We start from the raw sequence: 13,643 nt of genomic DNA, 5'->3' as shown, positions 1-13,643 counted from the left end.
GGGAAGGGAAGGAAAGGAAAGGAAAGGAAAGGAAAGGAAAGGAAAGGAAAGGAAAGGAAAGGAAAGGAAAGGAAAGGAAAGGAAAGGAAAAGAAAGGAGGAAAGACATGATAACAGTGGTTGTTTAGAAGCCCAAGTATATGGAGATGTATTGTCTCTTGAACTCTACTCAAAAACATACAGAAGTCAAAAACATGTTTGCTGGGACCAAAGTGGCTGGGTTTGAAATTGGGGTCCATCTTTCACAGGGTGTATGCTTCTGGACAACAAGTTTTTGTTTTTGTTTACTTTCTACCCCAGTCTCCTCATCTCTAACATAAGAATAAAACCCTGAAAGAATCCTCTGGGATTATGGTGGGAACAATTTCATGAAATCAGGTCTGCAGACTTGCTGCAGCAGGGCGGGGATGGTCCACGCTTGCAGTGAGGAGCTCGCTGTGCCCTTACTGAGGACGTACCAAATGGCATGTACTTAACCCTTCCTTCTCAGATGAAATTACATTATTCAGTACACACTGATTTCAGCCAAGAAAGCCGGGGGGGGGGGGCGTACTGTACAGATAAATGATGAAATCAGAAAAATATCTCTGAAGACAAAAACACAGCATCTCTTACCTTGTTCCTACGATAAGTTCCTTCTGTCCTGGGTCAAATGTTAACCTCGAGAAATCCACAGCATTCTCTGCTCTGAACTCCCGTAACCAGGGGCCAATTTCTAAATGTGAAAGAAAGAAACAAATGAAAAAGGTAAAAAAAAAAAAAAATGAATGAATGATCTTCCTGCAGGATGACAGAGAGGGCAGATCAGGTAACAAGCATAGCAGCAAGGACTTGGATATCCCCTGGGACAATTAACAGGTGCCACTATAGGCTTTTTATCAGGATATCACATAATTCATATGTTAACCTGCAAAATACAGAAGGCGGCCACTCAACAAAGAGCAATCTAGACATGGGTGTTTGGCCGTGATTAACAAGCCAGATGTGCATTTTCCTTTTGGCTGCAGGCTGAGTGTTCACACTTTACAAGACCCACTGGAGCAACAGGGGATGGTAAGGACCATTTCCTAAGACTCCAGGGCTGGGCCCTGCACACTGGTCAACCCCACTAGACTCAGAAGCAAGGACAAAGCATGGACACCTCTGTCGCTTTCAAGTGAGTATTCCAGGTCAATTAGATTTCTATTTTGGCCCTGTAAATTAGACTTTTTAAACACATTTGATCCTTTATGAATGTTTAGGGATGAGAACTTTGTAGTTACTCCTATGGCTCAATTACATTTTTTCTAAGGGAAATCAGGAGGCAGCCACTCTAAGGCTCCTTTCTTTCTTTCTTTCTTTCTTTCTTTCTTTCTTTCTTTCTTTCTTTCTTTCTTTCTTTCTTGTTCTTCTTGGTTCTTTTTTTTTTTTAATTTTTTACAAGCACTGTTAACTCTCATTAGACATTAGCTTACCAGAGTCAGACTGTGAGGAAATGACAGTGTATGCAAAAGGACATAACGCTGCTTCTAAACCGTGCCTCATTCCTGGCACTGAAGAAACATGCCGCGCATTGCTTGCCAGTTTCAAGATACCTTCCCCTCTTCCTTGGCAACCAACTATAGAGTTAGATGTTCTTTTTCTTGGATTTAGTGCTTGAGTAATATCATGCTGACTAAATGGGCATATGCTAGCTGTCAAACCAATGCTGTTACTGGCTTAAAGAAAGGCAATAATCTCTTCGAACAGACGCTGAAGATAAAAACAGATCTAGTACGGAAAACTCTTGTCATATAACGCCTTGTGCGTGGATAGCAAAATATCTTCATTATCTGTTCCTGGGGAATTGATATTGATTGGAATTTATTTTCCTCTTAAAGCAAAACAGGTCTAAGCTTATACACAGATTTGGTTTCGAAATTTTAATGTATATGCTACCATACGGAAGTGTGTTATTCTTGGCATTTCACAAACACTTCTTCATGTTTACCATAAATCAATTAAAACAACTACTCATTATAACTACACATACAAGACATCAGTGTTGTAACATGTTATGAGTAAAGGATCCTTCTAAGAAATTGTAATGCCATTAGGGCAATAGTGGTAATGTCTCTATAAATGTCAATACAATTTATAAGTGTCTACAGGGCCATCGGGATTATATAATTACAGAGAGGAGAGGTTGGCGGGGATAATGGAAGGGAAGAGACGTCTAGAGTCACACATCTTAGAGGAGCAGGTAAGGGAGTAACATACAGACCACAATGATCCTCTGTACCAACCTTATGGAAGCTACGCTTTTTAATTTATTTTTCTGTTTATAATCACTTCCATTATTATTATTATTATTATTATTATTATTATTAAATTGAAGTTTTACATTCCAACCCTAGTTCCCACTTTGTCCCCTCCTCCCACTTCCTCCATCTTCCCCCATACCCCGTATCCATTCCTCAGAGAGGATAAGACTTCCCATGGGGAGGGAGCTAACACTTTTAAAAAAATTTTGGCTCTGTTTTAATCATTTAATTTAATCTTATTTTATGTGCATTGGTATATTGCCTGAATGTATGTCTGCATGAGGGTGTCCAGTCCTCTGGAACTGGAAACAGCTGTGAGCTGCCACATGAGTGCTGGGAATTGAACCCAGGTCCTCTGGAAGAAGAATCAGTCCTATTAATCACTGAGCCATCTCTCCAGCACATCGCTGGCCATCTTTATTCTAACATGAGGACGGTGGTTTCCCTCTGGCTCTATGTCATCTAGCCATCCATATTCCAACACGAAGACCATGGTTTCCTTTCTCTGTATCTCATACAACCATCCTCACTATGAGAATACTTCCAGGTAATGGGCGATGAAAACCCAAGTTCTGGTGTCTACAGTCAGGGGCGGTGCCTTGAATGTGGTGGCCATTGAGTCGGGCGTGGAGCTAAAGAGTAGACATGAGTGGGTCATTTCCAGAGGAGTTAAGTGGAAGGAAGGGGAAGGAGAAAGGATGGGGAAAGGAAAAAGCAGGAGCAGCTTAAGAAATGCTTGGTTGGACAAGGTTTGTTTCATGTCAACCACGGGGGATTCAGGTAAAGTCTGTGACATCTGGGCTTCTGAGCAGATGCAACAAGAAAGAATTTACAGGCTTTCAAGAGAGCACTTAAGTTATGGAATCAAAGATCCTGGGAACAAGAGTGCCCTTTGACAGGGAGGATGCTACGGAGAGTGTAGAGAACACGATATTAAAAACACTAAATATCATAGAATGTAGGTAGCAGTAGACAACAGAAATGTGACAGCTGCTGGGAGGTGAGACCAACAAGGGTGGGGATTGAAGAAAACAAAACATCTGCAGGTTAAACCAGGGAGTCAAGGGTCAGAGGGCACGACTTGTTTTCCCGAAAGTGCAACCTAAAGAATGACTCCCACTAACGTGGACAGGCAGCAGATGGACTGCAGACCATTTCCACACGTCACTAAGACCAGAAGAAATGACGCCATGCTTAAATTGAAACGATCACTATTTAGATGAGGAGCCCACAAACAAAGAGCCCCGATCTAGACTCCCAGGCTGGGCGGAGTGCCTCGCACTTCATTCACCTCAACTTAGAGGCTCCAGAGGTGAGCACCCAGGTCCTCTCCCAAGCACGAGAGGGAAAAATTAGCAGAGCCAAGGCTGACCTTGCTTGCTAGTGGAGAAATGCAAACCAAGTAAGAGCAGAAAAAGTATTACAAATATCAGAAAATAGCCAGCTAGCTTGTTCAGCACGCATTCATCCATTAAAGGTGGAATAGTGGAGACCTTGGAGCTGGTTGAAAAGAAGCCCTTCAGGATTAGGTTTCTGTTCTGAGGAACAGCAGCAACAAAAACAAGGGTGCTCCTGAGAACACCCCCAAGCGTGAAAGGAAGCTAAATAAGGAAAGGAAAATGAGGTAACAATATAGTCAGAGTTGTTCCATTAGGTTTAACTGAGATGCAAAGGTGTCCCCTCACTCCCCCCCCCAAAAAAAAACCCGTGTACTTTTACAGGGGGCAACCTTCATTCAAAAATCAACCAAACTGTACAGTTTCTTCATTTTGATTGTCTATTGCATCATGAATGTTACTTTGCCTCAACTTTGTGTATCCTTTGCCCATTCTTCTTACTGAGGCCATCTTTCTGAGAGTTTCTACTCAGACCAAGCTCTCCAGCTGATCCCCTGCAGGAACAAACCAGAGCCTCACAGTGTTCTCCATCCTCTCCTGAAGACCAGGGCTCTGACTTTTGCAAAATCCCATCTCTTTAAATTCCTTCATTCCCTTTTGCCCTTTAAAGTCTCCAGTATAACCAAGTCGCTGCCCCTCAACAGATACAAGTCTACTAGGAAACGTTTCAGAGATTATTGGTCTGCACCACTTTGTTATTAAAAGCACATGAACTAATTTCATAATGAACTCCACCATATGGCATGCTGGAGGAATGACAAAACTAGGTTTATGTAATTCATAAGGAATATATAATGCAAATGTTTTATAAGTTATTTCAGACAAAAGGGAAAATTTCTCAACTCAGCTTGAGGTTGTAATTATCATGATAATCTAAGTAGTAAGGCGAGTCAGTAGTATCATAAGAACTAAATCTCAGGGATCAACTGAGAACACAGCTTATATTATGTTAAAGAAAAGTATATAGTATCAGCAAATCAAATACATGTGTGCACATACCAACCCCAAAGTCAGGTGTGTTGACATTTGAGTTCTTACAACAAAATAAGCTCACACATTATATCTTGCCAATATTTTGCCAGAAGTATACAAATTGCTTCTAAAAGATATGTGGTTTCCACTTTTAAGAAAACTCTTTTATCAATATGAGTGATGGTTAATAAATTTGGTCAAAAGGAATTGGGAACCTTAAATTGTATGCTGGCTAGACAGATGCCAGTCAGTAACCCCTTCCTTATATAGGAAAGGTAATTGGAAGAACTCTTATCTCAAGCAAAAACATTCTAGAGATAGTCCAGGTAATAATGCCGTAAGCTGAAATCTGAAAACATGGCCATAAGAGGATCCTGTTGCTAAGGGACAATACTGGACCCAGATGGGGCTGGCCGCTGCCTGCAGCATCAACTCTCAGCAACTCAACTTGGCTTGATATGTTAAAGTGGATGAGGGTGGATGAGGACTGTCGTGGCCTAGTTCCAATTCCATCCTGAATTCTTTCATTCCAGCCCATTCCGGGACAGAGAAAACATTTCAAAACATCTATGGGGATTTGAATTCACACAGAAAACAGAATCATAGTGTACACTTAGTTAGAACTGGCTATGGTAGAAAAATATTCCCCAAGCCATAGACAGAAAGCAGTGTGCATCAGACAAAGAAGTTGAAGCACAAAGAAAAAAAACCTATTGTTTCTATGCCTCAAGAAGTTGCATGGCTAACTCTCTGCCACTGAAGCTATGCATAGAAAACACACACCAGGACCACTTGCTCCCACGGAGCTAATACATAATATAAGCAGGATGGTTGGTTCTAGGCTCTGTTGCAAGCAACTCACAAATCTGAATCTCCACCGTCCTCTTCATCATAGGTGAGAAGATAGAAGCATGGTGAGGGGAGTCATGCTTAGACCCAAAGCCAATGACATAGAAACTCACCTAGTTACAGAACTGTATTAGGAAAACTTACTAGGCATAGAAAGACAGCCGCACAGAACCAAGGTCACAAAACAAAGGGGAAACAAGCAACCTCTTCATTTCAAAAGCAAATGTATTCCTATTGATACATTGTTAAGCAAAATCAATACCCACTTGTTTCTCAACTGCAGACTTCAGAACAATGAAATGCAGCCTTACATAACTGGGCTAACCATGCCAATCTCTCCTTCAGCCTGCACAAAGAGTCTACTGCTTGTACTAGTGTTAATATTAATAATGATCTGAGTATCAATTAGGATCTGAGGGGGCACACCCTCAGAGCTGGGGAGAAGGCTCGTGTAACTCTGACTACCTGCATTCTCTGATTCCCAGAATCCACATGAAAATTCCTACAAACCAGGGCACACGTCTGCAACGCCAGCACTCCTACAGGAGGTAGGAGGTAGAGGCAGAGACATCTCTGAAGATTATAGGCCAGCTTGCCTTGCACACGGGGCTAAACAACAAAAGACACTTTCTCAAACAATATGGAAGGCAGAAACTGACACTGAGATAGGCTTCTGACTTCCACATGAATGCCGTGGCACACACACACACACACACACACACACACACACACACACACACACACACCTTTTACCATGTCCGTTAGCCAGGTTTTAGGATCCAAATGTCTTTCGTAAGTATTAAGGATAAAACTGCCAACCATATCCAGATCTGCTTTATTGCGATGAAGATGAGAAGCACACAGAGTGGAGTGCTGGTGTGTGTGTGTGTGTGTGTGTGTGTGTGTGTGTGTGTGGCAGTCAACCACAAAGCACTGATGTGTGAGTGTGTATGTGTGTGTGTGTGTGCGTGGCAGTCGACCACAAAGTGCTGATGTGTGAGTGTATATGGGTGTGTGTGTGTGTGTGGCAGTCGACCACAAAGCGCTGATGTGTGAGTGTGTATGTGTGTGTGTGTGTGGCAGTCGACCACAAAGCACTGATGTGTGAGTGACCTATGCAGTGCTGATGTGTGAGTGTGTGTGTGTGTGTGTGGCAGTCAACCACAAAGCGCTGATGTGTGAGTGTGTGTGTGTGTGTGTGTGTGAGTCAACCACAAAGCGCTGATGTGTGAGTGTATGTGTGTGTGTGTGTGGCAGTCGACCACAAAGCACTGATGTGTGAGTGTGTGTGTGTGTGTGTGTGTGTGTGTGTGTGTGTGTGTGTGTGGCAGTCTACCACAAAGCGCTGATGTGTGATCATGTATGAGTGTGTGGTGTTTGAATCAGACACTGTCCTGACGGTGTAGCAGCTGGCTCTTGGCTGTTGTCAGCACAGCAGGGAAGAGAGTGCAGGATGAAGTACAGAAAAACATTCTGGAAGGTTTTTCTTTTACTCACTTTTATCTAAGGTGTACAAAGATCTTACCGCAAAGATAGCTAATACGCTGTAAAGCTGGCAGCCTCTCTTCCTCTGTGGACTTTATTTCCAGCTTCAGTGCATTGCATAACCTGCCCTATCAACATCATCTAAGCTGAGATTATGATTCAAAACCCGGGGAGTGAAATGTTTTAAAGCCCTACCAAGAATAGGGTAGCAGGTCTGTACTGGTTTGCTCCACTGTTTCCTGCTTGCTAGCTGTTACCTCTCTTTCCCTTCAGCCCCCTTTTCTAGATATCATTCTATGTCATTTGCAAAAGTCAATTCCCTGTGAGCATTAGCCAATGCTCCATGCCAACAATCACCCCTAAAACTAGACTCACAAGGATTCCAGCCCCCAGTTCTTTCTGTAATCCTTTAAAAGACTACAAAATATTTTAGTGCCCAGACTTCATGTGTCTGTCTGTCTATCTATCTATCTATCTATCTATCTATCTATCTATCTATCTATCTATCTATCTATCTATCTATCTAGTAGTAAGTCAAAACAAAACACTTCACCATGGCCCAAGCATGCATCACAGATCTACTGGAAGGTAGCACTGCCTTCGGCAGCCACTCTGTCTCTGAAGTTCCATTCATTTCTCTGATTTCTCTGCACAGATGAGAAATACTTGAACTATCGCAGAAACTCGGTGTCAATAGCAGGAGAGTTTCAAGCAACTATGGCCCAGCTACCTCTGCACTGTACACACCTCAGACACACCCGAAAAGGGGTAATAATGGAAAGGTTTAAAAAAAATACTTCAAGAAACACCTTCTGAATGGGGCTTCTCTTTTCTTTTGCTTAGAATTGTTAAGACCTTCATAGCTTTCTACTTTACTAAATCGCTCATCGCCATTTCCTTAAGATAAGGACCACGGTGGTCAGCAGCCGGCCGGCTTTTCTCACCGGTAGCTCTCACAAGAATAATTGAAAATGAACATTTTAGAAAGAAGATGCGAGAATTCATATGCAATGCAAGATCTTGAAATTCTGGGCTAGGATCAGCCTGAAACCACCAGTACCCCATTTACCAGGAAGCTACTTCCCAGCCTGCTCCATCTTAAATTTCTGAGTCTGTTCTGCAGAAGGGTCTTCATCCTGCATTGTGACCCGTAACATATGACCGTAAGCTATAAAATCTAATTGCAAAGTCTTAATGTTGTGCCAGGGGACATTAAAAAGTAATTTCCTTGAGATTTATGACTTTAGAATTACAAATGCTGACAATATGGCTAAAATTGGGAAAACGAGTACTTTCTATTCAATGAGTACTATCCTCCCCCACCACCTCTCTCCAATACCAGCCCAGCGCTAGGAATAGCCAAACAGCCTGCCCTGTGTGCACGGCGGCCATGTAACCCACAGTAACTTGAAGCCGGGCACGCATTTAAGGAGCCAGTCAGCTCTAGGTAATATCAGGAATTGCAGAAAAACATTTGAAGACTTCTCAGTTTGCATCAGCTTCTGCCACATTCACAAACTGGTCTGATCTCAGCCTCAAAGAAAAGTTTATTCTCTTAAGCCATGATGGTCTCCTTCTGTCCTGTTCTCAGACCTCAGGCTCAGTTTCTTTTCCTTCTCCTGCTCCCCGAAAATCACATTCAAATGTAATCCACCCCCTCTGCAGAACTCAGCAGCAAGGCGCGAGAACTCAGGAGACATGCCGCATTCTTAACAGAAGTCTCCAGGCTTGGAGAAATGTCTAATAAGCCCCAAGGTGGCCTCTTTGCAGAAGCAGAGATTCCAGGGATACACCAGAACAAGCACATGTTCCCCAAGACAGACCCACATGTCCCCCAGAACTTATCATTACCACAATGTGCACCAACAATACTGGGGAGCCCAGTCATTCATTCATGTGGCAATGAATATTTAAGTCTCTGCTATATAAAAGAAACCACTGCAGGCACTGCCTGGGAAACAAAGTCACATTTATAATAATTTAGCTTCAACAGAACAGATACACACAAGAAAGATAAACTGAAGTAGGCATTAATGGGTCCCATGAGGGAGAAAATGGTAATAAATGCTTTAGTATAACTCTGTCTAACAAGAATACCATACGTGTCACTGGGAAGTTTCCGTGACCACCTTCGAAGTGTTACAATGTAGGAAAATTAATTCCTATACTTTAACTCAATTTACTTAGAATATTTTGATGCTGCCCAAATGAAACCTACTGTGTTATTTTTACCGCTTACCTACAACATCTTTGAAGTTCCGTGTGTGTATTCTCTGGGGGGAAGAGGTGGTGAGCATGCTTGTATGGGGGTTGAGGCTGCATGCGTGTGACGGTGCTTGTGGAGTCTAGAGGCTAAGCTTGGGATTTTTCTGATTAGGCTAGGCTTGCTGGCCAGGAAGTCCCAACTATTGGCTACCTTTATTTCTCATCACTAGGTTTTATCTGGGTGTGAACTACTCAAATTGAAATTATTTCTTTACTTGCTGGTTCAGTAAGTCTAAGGTATTCCAACCAAATGCACTCAAAAAGAATCTACGTTTTCACTGAGTCCTTGACATTCGTCCCTGCCCGATGGGATTTCTTTTCCTTTAACTTACCTGAGGAAATTAATCCATGCTGTATACTCTACATTAGTGATATGGACATGGTGTCTTTGGCCATGTTGTCTGAGTATGATCTTTGGAGAGGTCAGAAAGACATGGAGATGGATCTGTCAGGTAGAAGCCCCCCACACAGTAAACAGACCGCCAATGAAAACACAGGATATCAAAGCAAGGTGAGCCACTCTGCTAAGTGTGACAGCTGGGAGAATTTAGCACTGTGAATAGATTCTGTGTGTATCTCCTGAACCTTGTCACATACGTCTGTGTGGTTGAGTGTTTTCCAGCTTGACACAAACTGGAGCAACTCTGAGAGAAACTCAGCTAGAAAACTTTCTCCATCAGACCGGCCTGTGCGCTTGTCTCTGGGCCATTTCCTTGATTACAAATTGCTGTGTGAGAAAGGCAGCCGGCTTCGAGACTGGAAGCAAGCGAGTAGGCAGCATTCCTCAGGACTTGGCTTCTGCTCCCGACAGAGTTGCTGGACTGTCCTCCCTCATTGGTGGACTGTGACTGGGTCATGTAAGGAAAATAAACCCTTTCCTCCAGGAGTGGGCTGCGACCATGGTGTTTATGGCAGCAATCCAAAGAAAACAAGGACAGTACCTTTTATGTTTAATAATTTCAATCAACATGTTATCAATTTAGGAAAACATTTGAAAGATTATCAGTTTTTTTTTTTCACATTGCCAGTCCTTTTAGTCAGTTATCAAACCTGGAAGTCTTGGAAATTCCTATAGATCATTTCCATTTCTATAATAAACACCATGCATTAAAAAAAACCCTACGTATAAATTTCTGGATGATATTCAAATAGCAAGAATTGGACTAAATGAGTCAGAGATATATAAACATTACTACGTCACTTTGGTGATTATTTAAACTACTAAGAAGAGATCCAAGTTCTCTTAAATAGAAGTACAAAGAAGATTATTATGTTCAGAGAAATAAGTCAGACACAGAAAGACAACTATGGCATGCTGAATTAGTCTTTAAAAACATCTTAAAAATAAGAATTTGGGGATTGTAGTAATTATGAGTGAAGACCCATGCTATATGTGTATATAGATGACTTAGGGAGATCTTTTATGTTGAAAAATTTAAAAGATACAGAAAAATAAGTATTTTCAAAATTAAAAAAATAACTAGTCTTAAGTGGTTAGTTCAAAAATTTATGAGACACCTCTTCTTTATTGAGACCCTGGGTTGCCACCTTCTTCCCAGGGCTATAATAGGCTTGTGACAGAAGCCAGGACAACGCCATCCATCTCGTCTTCAGCAGCATTCATGTGTTTTCCCTTCACACGGTTTATCCAACTCCACTTTCAGGAACGGTGTATGGTGGCTTGGACGGACATCTATTTTTACTTCAGACACTTGCCTTAAAAACCAGTAAATTACCAACAGGCTACACAAATGAACAAACACTCCATTCCAAACACCCATTATTCTATTAAGTGCCATTAGTATTCAAGTAAAGGAAGCCAGACGGCAGTCTGTCATAGATAAATTTTCCCAGGGAGTTGGAAGAGAGCACAGCTCCATCCATTGCCATGTGTGTCCCAATCCATTACGAAGGCAACACAGACAGAAGAAATCGCATTCCTAGAGTCTGGTGGCCCCATAGACCTCCCAGCATATGGACTTACTCAAAGGCAGCCCATCCCCGGCAGCCAACCCACACCCTTGCATACACTAGCTTTCTTTGTTCTCCTAGTTCACACTTACACCACCGTCTGGTGTCCAGGGAATCTCACAGCGACTTTTCATGTGTCTCCCCTCACACCCCCAAAAGACGGCTGCAAAACCAATAGGTTCAAAGATTCTGATAACGCGACTCCCAGTTGGAATCATGGGATATGTGATAATGTGTAGGGACCTGGTAATCGGGATTTTTTTCTAACCCTTTGGTGCTGCCTTGCTGGGTGAGTTTTAGCAAGCCCTTCGTCTGAATAGATGTGTCCAGAGTTCTCTTGTGCATTTATGTATCTTGCATCTGTTGATAAAACATCGATTATCTGTCATAATATATGTATTTGCTCAGTGATCCTGCGTGGTATGGGTTTAGGGGTTTGTATGCTTTTAGTGCCATTGTTGGTTTGGTATAAAATAAAATAGTAAATGGTTTAGACTTTGCATATCAGAATGTTCTTCTAATGTAGCATAAACATAGTTGACAATCTCTGGACATGGCTGTGTCCTGATGAAACCCATATAGTGAGATTTCACTATAGATTGGTTTAGGGAGAGCTTCAATCACCTGACCTATATAAATTATTGCATGCCACATGCCAACAACTGGAAATGGCAAATGCAGAATGCTTTATGACATTGGTTTATTATTCTTTTCATTAAAAAATATTCTTGAGCCTTCTCAGCAGTGACACACAAATCATTTGAAACCTCAGTTTTAATTACTGTTGTTTCACTTTATGTGGGAGGAAATAGCAAGCTGTCTGGGCCTCCCAGCTTGGCCTTCTGGGTAGCGCTATCTGTAGTTCTAGAAGCTGCATGCCTTGCTCCCGGGTTACCTTGGCGGTAGCAGCTGCAAACTAAACATTCCAAATACTTTTTAAAAAATGGAACATGAAACACGAAACTGATTTTTACAACTTCCAAAGTTTTATTTCCAGTAGAGGTGGATTTCTGCCATTGCACCCCAGGGGAGCTCTCTGCCTGCCCCACACCTTCAAATCACTGATCACCACAAAGAGGTCCACAAAGAGACGTGGAAAGGAAAGGAAATTTTGCCTTTGCTCTGCTCTTAAAGTTTATTTTGGTGAATCTGCAGTTGTAATCATTTCCAGGAACTAAGCTGACAGGACCCATAAGCCTGGCTTTGTAACAGCCCCCCACCCTTCCCAGCACAATGCATAGCCATTGTGAAGACAAACCAGAAGCTGTCTTTATGGGATCCCCGAGCCCCTTAGGGTGCCGTGAATTCAATGTCACAGCCTCATTCCAGAGTGTGTGTTTAGTACCTTGACACTCTCGTGGACTTACGTCCTGACATATCCCAGAGGACTTCAGGGACTGCACACAGAATGGTCACGGCTCCACCCCAGCCATGTTTGCTCAGTAGACCAGACCGCAGCAGACACAAGGGCCAAGCATCCTTTCAACGTTTCATGCAGTCAATACTAACCAACTCTAGGCCTGGCATCCTTCAGAAAATAGAGAGAGCACAGGGGAATCAACAGAGAATGTTGCCTCACTCACAGCCAGAGTCTCCGAATGGGGGAAGCTGATCAGTCAGAGACAGCAATTGCCAGGATGATGACAGAGAAGGACTTGAGCGGTAGGGTGGCTTGGATGAACGTACAGACAGGGTCACCTTCTGCAGGGGACAATCAAGATGGATGGGAATGGGAAGGAATAGCTGCACAGAGGGCCACGATACGTGACCCTAGGAGATGCCTCTTGGGTCCGAGGGTAATTGAACAAGTGCAGGAGCATAGTGCCAGAGGGAGGGAAGAGCTGAGGGAGATGCAAGGCCAGGCCATGCGCTATCTTGCAAGCCAAAGTCGACTCTGGTTGCTGTCTGTGACAAAGACACAAACCTACTGCTCAAGGGTTAGGTGTTCTCTTGACTTAACAGGAATACGGTCGGGAGTATAACTACTCAATTATGCTGTTGGGACCCCAGGCAACCTTGAATGGGCACATCTCACTTCTAAAAAGTAAGATTCAGAGTAACAAGCAGAGGCCAGGTCTGGTATTTAGCTGTGTATTTGTCTCAAATTCCTGTCATTAGGCCCTGGATAGCCAAGGTGTATAGAAAGAGAAGGGAAGCCATGAGCGGTATGGCATTCTCAAAGATTCTGATGGCGGTCATGCGAGCACCATCACAGGAGACAAGATGCAGGAGGAAGATATGTAAGGGGAAGGGACAAGACTGGGGGTTCTCTGGATGAAATGACTAGGGATCTGCAGGTGGTACCCAGGCTCTGCAGGAAATCTCCCAATCTCCAGCTCCTCTTCTGAGGTGGAGGTCATCAATGAAGAACAGGTTGGGCAACAATCCAAAAGATCCTTCCTACGGACCTAAATGAAACAGCC

General features: G+C 42.9%; 1 protein-coding gene across 3 annotated transcripts in view; it reads right to left on the bottom strand.

The window, feature by feature from the left end:
* Positions 1-13,643, bottom strand: part of Sema5a (semaphorin 5A) — a 429,658-nt gene that overhangs the window by 228,363 nt on the left and 187,652 nt on the right. For all 3 annotated transcript variants that reach the window (XM_013349712.2, XM_026783702.1, XM_026783703.1), the window contains one exon: positions 615-714. In XM_013349712.2, coding sequence (XP_013205166.1) covers positions 615-714 — 100 coding nt within the window. The remainder of the gene's footprint in view (positions 1-614; positions 715-13,643) is intronic.

The sequence above is a fragment of the Microtus ochrogaster genome, chromosome 19 (assembly GCF_000317375.1).
Source record: "Microtus ochrogaster isolate Prairie Vole_2 chromosome 19, MicOch1.0, whole genome shotgun sequence".
In the NCBI taxonomy this organism is placed as follows: domain Eukaryota; kingdom Metazoa; phylum Chordata; class Mammalia; order Rodentia; family Cricetidae; genus Microtus; species Microtus ochrogaster.
The sequence above is the reverse complement of the archived record's forward strand: the minus strand, read 5'-3'. Positions and strand labels throughout refer to the sequence as shown.